The sequence below is a fragment of the Arabidopsis thaliana genome, chromosome 5 (genome assembly GCF_000001735.4).
Source record: "Arabidopsis thaliana chromosome 5, partial sequence".
NCBI classification, from domain to species: Eukaryota; Viridiplantae; Streptophyta; class Magnoliopsida; order Brassicales; family Brassicaceae; genus Arabidopsis; species Arabidopsis thaliana.
The window spans coordinates 11,184,745-11,194,537 of NC_003076.8; the positions used below are offsets into that span (position 1 = coordinate 11,184,745).

At 38.6% G+C, this 9,793-nt stretch overlaps 1 protein-coding gene across 1 annotated transcript; it reads right to left on the bottom strand.

Annotated features, from left to right (window-relative positions):
- Window positions 1–5,669: 5,669 nt before the first annotated feature.
- Window positions 5,670–7,223, bottom strand: AT5G29560 (caleosin-related family protein). The gene is made up of 6 exons (NM_001344085.1): window positions 7,108–7,223; window positions 6,601–6,750; window positions 6,427–6,512; window positions 6,229–6,323; window positions 6,024–6,150; window positions 5,670–5,949 (listed from the first exon to the last, which is right to left on the bottom strand). Exons 1-5 carry the CDS (start codon window positions 7,217–7,219, stop codon window positions 6,051–6,053), a joined length of 543 nt encoding a protein of 180 aa, NP_001318671.1. The 5' UTR covers window positions 7,220–7,223; the 3' UTR covers window positions 5,670–5,949; window positions 6,024–6,050.
- Window positions 7,224–9,793: the final 2,570 nt, after the last annotated feature.

Below are 9,793 nucleotides of genomic sequence, written 5' to 3' on the forward strand. Positions count from 1 at the left end.
TTCATCATGTCTTCAAAAAAGAATATATACGATTGCATTGCATATACTAACGGATGCGATCATACCAGCACTAATGCACCGGATCCCATCAGAACTCCGCAGTCAAGCGTGCTTGGGCGAGAGTAGTACTAGGATGGGTGACCTCCCGGGAAGTCCTCGTGTTGCATCCCTCTTTTATGTTTAACCTTTTTTTTTTTGGTTAAAACTTGATGACTCCATAACTTTTAGACCGTGAGGCCAAACTTGGCATGTGATACCTTTTCGGAAAGCCCAAAGACAGCCCTCCGACGAAAGAAGCAGGACAATGGAACTTTTCCATTGACTTTTTGTCGACCCCAAATTTTGACCTTTAAGTACTTTTTCGGGCATTTTCGTGATTTGGGCTATATTACGGACCCAAAATTACTTGTTCAAGCATTGTTTTCGAATTTTTTCATGCATCAAAGCTCGTTAAGACTAGATGGGGGATCCCTACATAGCGGGTGGGACCCACGGCGAATGGTTCATCAAGTCTTCAAAAAAGAATATATACGATTGCATTGCATATACTAACGGATGCGATCATACCAGCACTAATGCACCGGATCCCATCAGAACTCCGCTTTTAAGCGTGCTTGGGCGAGAGTAGTACTAGGATGGGTGACCTCCCGGGAAGTCCTCGTGTTGCATCCCTCTTTTATGTTTAACCTTTTTTTTTTTGGTTAAAATTTTATGACTCCATAACTTTTAGACCGTGAGGCCAAACTTGGCATGTGATACCTTTTCGGAAAGCCCAAAGACAGCCCTCCGACGAAAGAAGCAGGACAATGGAACTTCTCCATTGACGTTTTGTCGACCCCAAATTTTGACCTTTAAGTACTTTTTCGGGCATTTTCGTGATTTGGGCTATATTACGGACCCAAAATTACTTGTTCAAGCATTGTTTTCGAATTTTTTCATGCATCAAAGCTCGTTAAGACTAGATGGGGTATCCCTACATAGCGGGTGGGACCCACGGCGAATGGTTCATCAAGTCTTCAAAAAAGAATATATACGATTGCATTGCATATACTAACGGATGCGATCATACCAGCACTAATGCACCGGATCCCATCAGAACTCCGCAGTTAAGCGTGCTTGGGCGAGAGTAGTACTAGGATGGGTGACCTCCCGGGAAGTCCTCGTGTTGCATCCCTCTTTTATGTTTAACCTTTTTTTTTTTGGTTAAAACTTTATGACTCCATAACTTTTAGACCGTGAGGCCAAACTTGGCATGTGATACCTTTTCGGAAAGCCCAAAGACAGCCCTCCGACGAAAGAAGCAGGACAATGGAAGATCTCCATTGACGTTTTGTCGACCCCAAATTTTGACCTTTAAGTACTTTTTCGGGCATTTTCGTGATTTGGGCTATATTACGGACCCAAAATTACTTGTTCAAGCATTGTTTTCGAATTTTTTCATGCATCAAAGCTCGTTAAGACTAGATGGGGGATCCCTACATAGCGGGTGGGACCCACGGCGAATGGTTCATCAAGTCTTCAAAAAAGAATATATACGATTGCATTGCATATACTAACGGATGCGATCATACCAGCACTAATGCACCGGATCCCATCAGAACTCCGCAGTTAAGCGTGCTTGGGCGAGAGTAGTACTAGGATGGGTGACCTCCCGGGAAGTCCTCGTGTTGCATCCCTCTTTTATGTTTAACCTTTTTTTTTTTGGTTAAAACTTTATGACTCCATAACTTTTAGACCGTGAGGCCAAACTTGGCATGTGATACCTTTTCGGAAAGCCCAAAGACAGCCCTCCGACGAAAGAAGCAGGACAATGGAACTTCTCCATTGACGTTTTGTCGACCCCAAATTTTGACCTTTAAGTACTTTTTCGGGCATTTTCGTGATTTGGGCTATATTACGGACCCAAAATTACTTGTTCAAGCATTGTTTTCGAATTTTTTCATGCATCAAAGCTCGTTAAGACTAGATGGGGGATCCCTACATAGCGGGGTGGGACCCACGGCGAATGGTTCATCATGTCTTCAAAAAAGAATATATACGATTGCATTGCATATACTAACGGGAGCGATTATACCAGCACTAATGCACCGGATCCCATCAGAACTCCGCAGTCAAGCGTGCTTGGGCGAGAGTAGTACTAGGATGGGTGACCTCCCGGGAAGTCCTCGTGTTGCATCCCTCTTTTATGTTTAACCTTTTTTTTTTTGGTTAAAACTTTATGACTCCATAACTTTTATACCGTGAGGCCAAACTTGGCATGTGATACCTTTTCGGAAAGCCCAAAGACAGCCCTCCGACGAAAGAAGCAGGACAATGGAACTTTTCCATTGACTTTTTGTCGACCCCAAATTTTGACCTTTAAGTATTTTTTCGGGCATTTTCGTGATTTGGGCTATATTACGGACCCAAAATTACTTGTTCAAGCATTGTTTTCGAATTTTTTCATGCATCAAAGCTCGTTAAGACTAGATGGTGTATCCCTACATAGCGGGTGGGACCCACGGCGAATGGTTCATCAAGTCTTCAAAAAAGAATATATACGATTGCATTGCATATACTAACGGATGCGATCATGCCAGCACTAATGCACCGGATCCCATCAGAACTCCGCAGTCAAGCGTGCTTGGGCGAGAGTAGTACTAGGATGGGTGACCTCCCGGGAAGTCCTCGTGTTGCATCCCTCTTTTATGTTTAACCTTTTTTTTTTTGGTTAAAACTTTATGACTCCATAACTTTTATACCGTGAGGCCAAACTTGGCATGTGATACCTTTTCGGAAAGCCCAAAGACAGCCCTCCGACGAAAGAAGCAGGACAATGGAACTTTTCCATTGACTTTTTGTCGACCCCAAATTTTGACCTTTAAGTATTTTTTCGGGCATTTTCGTGATTTGGGCTATATTACGGACCCAAAATTACTTGTTCAAGCATTGTTTTCGAATTTTTTCATGCATCAAAGCTCGTTAAGACTAGATGGTGTATCCCTACATAGCGGGTGGGACCCACGGCGAATGGTTCATCAAGTCTTCAAAAAAGAATATATACGATTGCATTGCATATACTAACGGATGCGATCATGCCAGCACTAATGCACCGGATCCCATCAGAACTCCGCAGTCAAGCGTGCTTGGGCGAGAGTAGTACTAGGATGGGTGACCTCCCGGGAAGTCCTCGTGTTGCATCCCTCTTTTATGTTTAACCTTTTTTTTTTTTGGGGTAAAACTTTATGACTCCATAACTTTTATACCGTGAGGCCAAACTTGGCATGTGATACCTTTTCGGAAAGGGCAAAGACAGCCCTCCGACGAAAGAAGCAGGACAATGGAACTTTTCCATTGACTTTTTGACGACCCCAAATTTTGACCTTTAAGTACTTTTTCGGGCATTTTCGTGATTTGGGCTATATTACGGACCCCAAATTACTTGTTCAAGCATTGTTTTCGAATTTTTTCATGCATCAAAGCTCGTTAAGACTAGATGGGGTATCCCTACATAGCGGGTGGGACCCACGGCGAATGGTTCATCAAGTCTTCAAAAAAGAATATATACGATTGCATTGCATATACTAACGGATGCGATCATACCAGCACTAATGCATCGGATCCCATCAGAACTCCGTAGTTAAGCGTGCTTGGGCGAGAGTAGTACTAGGATGGGTGACCTCCCGGGAAGTCCTCGTGTTGCATCCCTCTTTTATGTTTAACCTTTTTTTTTTTGGTTAAAACTTTATGACTCCATAACTTTTATACCGTGAGGCCAAACTTGGCATGTGATACCTTTTCGGAAAGGCCAAAGACAGCCCTCCGACGAAAGAAGCAGGACAATGGAACTTTTCCATTGACTTTTTGTCGACCCCAAATTTTGACCTTTAAGTATTTTTTCGGGCATTTTCGTGATTTGGGCTATATTACGGACCCAAAATTACTTGTTCAAGCATTGTTTTCGAATTTTTTCATGCATCAAAGCTCGTTAAGACTAGATGGTGTATCCCTACATAGCGGGTGGGACCCACGGCGAATGGTTCATCAAGTCTTCAAAAAAGAATATATACGATTGCATTGCATATACTAACTGATGCGATCATACTAGCACTAATGCACCGGATCCCATCAGAACTCCGCAGTTAAGCGTGCTTGGGCGAGAGTAGTATTAGGATGGGTGACCTCCCGGGAAGTCCTCGTGTTGCATCCCTCTTTTATGTAGGTTTCATAATCCAATGGATGACGTGCTATTACTATGGTTCTTGTAGTTGATCGAGAGAGTTGAAAATCTCCTATATCTCTCTCTTTTGCCTCACCTTAGAACTAAATTTGTCTCAAACTAGGCTGCATACTTCTTCTTTTTCTTCTTTCATTTTTTTTTTGCAAACCAGGTTGCATGCTATTTGTACTTTCTTCGTCAATGTTTAGACAAACTCTCATTAACACAATGGAGTTTACGTCTTAGAGACTTTCCTATACTTGTGATGTTCGTTAATTTTTATGTTCAGGTGATTTCGTTTAGTGCACTTAAACACATTATCCAAATGGACCACCTAGATGTATTTGTCAAACTCATCCGAAAAACATCCAAAAATGTGTTAGTTTAAATGGTACAGTCAGATGGAGATAATTCTGCAAAAATTTGCAAATGTCCAAATTATTCTCAATTACAATATATATAAAATATTGTTAATTTCTCATTTTATATTTAAAAATTACATATTTCCACTAACTTTTTTTTAATATCGTAAATAACAAATTATCATTTTCTGTCAAAATTGCAAACTTACGTTTTTTATGAAAATTAAAATTACTTTTTTCTCATCATTGTTTTTGCCTAATTATGATTTTGCGGAAAATTTGCAAAATAACATTTCAAAAAAAAAACAACGATTTTGGCGGAAAAATTACCAAATTGATTTCTGTCAAGACCAGAAAAATCTGAGAATTGAGTTTTTTGTCAAAACCCCTAAAATCGTAATTTTTGCCAAAACCGTAAGATAGTAATTTCCTGCCAAAACTATACAATCACGATTTTTGCGGAAAAATTACGGAATTGTGTTTCCCGCCAAAATTAAAACAATCAAAGAATTACATTCTTTTTACCAAAACCGTAACATCATGTTTTCTTACCAAAACTGCAATATCATATTTTCCGCCATAACCGGAAAATCATACTTTCCATTAAATCATGTTTTCTGTAAAAACCACAAAATCACATTTTTTGGCAAAACCCAAAAAATGAATTTATATATTTAAAATAATAAAATGAAAATTATTTAGTTGTAAATATATTTAGAGCAAGAATTAAATTAATATAGCTAAGACTAAGATTACAAATATAAATAGATTAAAGTATGGATATTTTAGTAATTTTCTTGTTAAAGTCATCTAGATGGAGATGAAGATTTATATAAATTAAGCAAACAAACAAAAATTTATTGAGATGATCCATCCAAATGAATATCCAAAAATTAAAACGAACAACATTCAGATGAAGCATTTAGATGGAACATTTAGATAGATCATTTGGATGGAAATGCCAGATGATGAAACAAACAAGGCTTCCGTCTCTTAAAATATCGTAAGACATATAACATGGTGACACATTCAGCATCTTGTATGATATCCCTCAAGCAAAGGAGTCATCTAAATTTAGCAACTAAAAGAACAATATAACAAGATGAGAAACTTAAGAAGCAAAACATTACGATCTGAATTTATATGATCTAATGCGTGCTTTGATTAAGAGACTCGATAAAGGTTACTTAAGACATTTAACTGCATAGAGAGTAAGAAACCCGTACGTGTGTCATCCATCATTCAGTCTTTTTAGTCGAAGCTCTCGCCTTGGCGCAGTAGTCGAACAAGCTCCCGTCAAAGCATCTCCTGACCGCTTCTTTCGATAAGTGACCATTCTCGTCTTTGGCAAGGAAGTAGAGTACTCCCCACTCCATTTTACTCGCTGCCCTGTTTTTATTTTCACACCATTAAGAGAGAGACAAAAAAAGGCCATACGAAAGAGAGACAAAGAGGGGATTGACCAGCCAAAGAAATCGAATGCGTTGCGGTTAGCTTCCGTCATTTGCCACAGCTCGTAACAGAGTTAGCTTGTCAGGCACTGTACGGGCATACTTACTAAACATGTTCTCAAGATTTGCAGGAATGTACCTGAAAATTTTGATATTTATAACCACATATTCAATAAATATCATCATAGAGAAATGTTAACGTAACTGAGAGACAAACCTTCCTTCTGTGTCGTAAGTTGAAGTGTCGCTTCCATGTTTGGCTCTATGGATGTTCTTGATGTAAATCGGGAAGGTAGGAGAAGGCATCCAAGTCTAGTTTTAAAAAAAGAAGACATCTTGAGGAGAACCAAAAGATATAAAGGACACTAACGTAACACAACATCATAATTGAGATGTTCATGAGAAATGAACTTACAGGCAATGTAGCATAACTCATTGTAAGATGCACAATGATTGTTAGAAAGATACTAGAAACCAAGTTGAAACCAAGTGCTCTAAATCCTGAGCAATCCAAAAGAGACTATATAAGGAAGTCATCATTTTTTATTTTTCATTAATTAATTGTTATAAAGATGATTTTCATAGATACCTCTAAATGTCTCTGATGGGTAGATGATACCATCACCATCCTGGTCAAAGAAAGCAATGTGTTGCTGAAGAACCGACATGTCCCGGTGCTTGTGTCCTCTTGTCCCGTTAACGTTTTCCATGTCTGGTGCAACCATTGCTCGAGGCACATCTATTTTGATCAAACACCAAACAACCTAGTCAAAACTAAACGCAACGTTTAATTAAAAAAAAAATGCAATTTACAAATTACAATTGTGTTCACAATAAAGGCACCACTAACAAAATGATAAAACCATTTCAAACCACTAAAGAGAAATTATGGATATTGTTTTCAACAAAACTTTGTATTTGTGTAGTAGCCAAACAAAAACATTTCATAGCTTGTGAATCAAGTTAATAATTTTGAGAAAATCTTGAAAGAGAGAGAGATTCGGACAAAAGTCATAAATATGATTCTAAATTTGGAAACATATACAAAAACTGTTAGAAAAAGACCAAGATGAAAAGAGAGAGAGAGTGTATGAACATGGTTTAGGGAGACGATCATCGAGATCAGTACGGACTCTCCTCTCCGCTGTGACAGGGGCTTTCTCAGCCACCGTAGCAATCGAATCTGCTCTTGCGTGATCTGTCGACATTTTGTTTTTCCTTGTTGCGTAATTGTGGATAATGGAGAGAGATTTTTCTTTTATAAAGAGATGTGAGAGAGTGTTCTTAACTGATTCCAAAGAAGTCGCGGGAGTTGCTTCGCCATTGAACAAGAACTCTTTTGTTGACACGTGTTCCTATGACTAAGGATTTTTGCTTCTTTTTTTAACATCGCTTTTTAAATAAGAGTTAGGCTATAAATAGATGCTGTTTTTAGTTCAGTTTTTGGATTTGATGTTTAGTTTTTGGATTGTAGATTTTTGTTTAAATTTTGCTATTAGATTTTTGTTTTACGAATACCAAAAAATGCTTTTTGGTTTTTGAGAAAAAATAACATAGATGGATTCCTAATAAGTTTTTTTCTTTGTAGAAAATCTAAAGTCAGTTGGTCTTGAATCCAAGTTCGATGGGTGTTTAAACTTACGTGTTACCAGCATGCCACAACAATTTATTCATTTCCTAGTAAGTTGTTATTTGATTTAATATATCTTACACACACTAGTTAATTTAGTAATTTTGAAACAAATAACTAGTATCTTCTATTCCATCTGCACAAGAGAGACTCATTAAATTTTGGACTAAGACTTGTTCATAACTTTTTGATACTATGTAGAGGGAAACAAAGCTTACTCTATCATGTATGATATGACTTCTTGATGCTAGCTTCATCTCCCCTATCCAATCTTTTCATGGATGATTCTGATAGTAGGCTTTTAATCAATTATCCTAGAACAATATCCTGTCGTTGTAATATTTTAGGTGTCAATCCAAATGGGTGTGATGCGAACAGATGAGATATGATCAGAAGTTGCTAAGTCAAACCACACAAAATTTGGTTATTTTTCGAACAGTCCTAGTGTTTGATGCAGATAACAGTAAAAAGTCACAAAAATGACTGATATACTCGGCTGCATAGTCGACTGCCAGAAGGGACCTTGTGAACGAGTACAAACGGCTACCATAGAGTAAAATTGCAGAAAATGGACCTGTTTACTCTATCACATAGACTCACTACTAATAGCAGAGTGTGATCGAGTAGAATTGTTGAAAACATGAAATAACTAAAATTCAATAGCAAGTGAATGAAGCAGGTAAGTAAACAGAGAAATCAATTAGGTGAGAAATTTCTAAGGATGGGATAACTTAATATTGTAGTTGTAATACCCCTGACGATGACTGGCAATCAGACGGAAGGTCGCAAACGTAGAAGTACGATCGTGACTTTGAAATTTTTTCGTAAAGTGATCACCCAAAGTGATCATAGATTAAAGGAGGCTTATCGAAGAAGTTCAAGAGCAACCGGGATTGAGTTGAGATTTATCGGCTATTTCTAAGAGTCAAGAAGTTAAGGATCGGCTATTACCGGCATTAGACAGTTAGGCTATAGAGGACATTGGTAGTTCAATCATGAGGACATGATCGAACAAAATCAATAATGACGGCAATGTGGTTGACATGCTATCGACGAAGTTATTGTTCATTTGATCGAAGGACCCGATCAAACCATCAATGATAAAAATTAAGGTTTTAAAAAGGGATTTTATTTTAGGCAATTTGGTCGAGGGAAAGATCAAGGCTACCAAAGAAAAAATAAAGGAAGTACTGAAGACCAGTTTTTATTGGAGAAAACTAGATTTTTGCCGAGAAAAATATTTTTGGACTGGAACAAGCTATTGGTGATCAAGCGGAGTGGTAATCAAAATTATCAAGGTTTATTGGAGTGGTTAAATAGAGTAAGTGGCCGAGGACATGCCACATTACTTAAATTTTTGGCTGTATAGTCGTTTGCGGGATTTTGCGGCCATGTCGTGGAGGTGCTTGTGGTGGAAGGAGCTCCGTCGCAAGCTTGGCGTGTGTTGGCACACGTTTAGGATAAGGATAGGATCAAGAGTGGACAAAGACGAGTTTAGATAAGGGTAAGCTTGAAATCAGATAAGGATAAGGTTTTAGATAATGTTTATCCGCCACCTCGTGCTTCCGTTGCTTGCTCCCCACGTTTTCCCACCCCTATAAATCGCTCAGCTCGCCATTTGCTCTCTAAACCACGAAAAATCACATTTAGACTAGTTAGGTTGTGAAGCTTCTCGGAGAAGCCGTGGTCGAGAGTTGAGTTAGTCAGATAATAGGTAAGTAGTTCCGCCCTTAGTCTTTATTCTCATTAGAATATTTTTCTAAGTTTTATTTTTTGTCGGCGGCTTAGATCCATCATTTGTAACGCACCCAGACCGTACTAGAACTCGGCCAGTCCGATACGGCCCGGAGACGCCACAATGGAAATGAGTTCTCATTAAGTAGCCGAGGTTCAAGAACACATCCCTACCCTTAGCCCACTCAAGATCTCCAATTTTCACACCTAGGATCCATTTAGGCTTGCCAACCCTCACTTCACCCAAATGTTGTGTCGACTCGGACTAAGTCTTATCAGTTTGAAACCCGTACAATATAAAATAAATACCGATTTAAAAACTAAAGAGTGATAAAAATACAAGGGGGGATNCTNNTAGCATCAATCCTGGCTGGACAGAACATNAGTACCTNNCCTAAAACAAAACTTTTTTTTCCTT

Coding starts and splice junctions, on each gene's coding strand:
- AT5G29560 (NM_001344085.1), bottom strand. CDS start 7,219: ATGTCGACAGATCACGCAAGAGCAGATTCGATTGCTACGGTGGCTGAG. Junction 6,751..7,107: donor TGATCGTCTCCCTAAACCAT/GTTCATACACTC, acceptor TGATCAAAATAG/ATGTGCCTCGAGCAATGGTT. Junction 6,151..6,228: donor ACTTACGACACAGAAGGAAG/GTTTGTCTCTCA, acceptor CAAAATTTTCAG/GTACATTCCTGCAAATCTTG.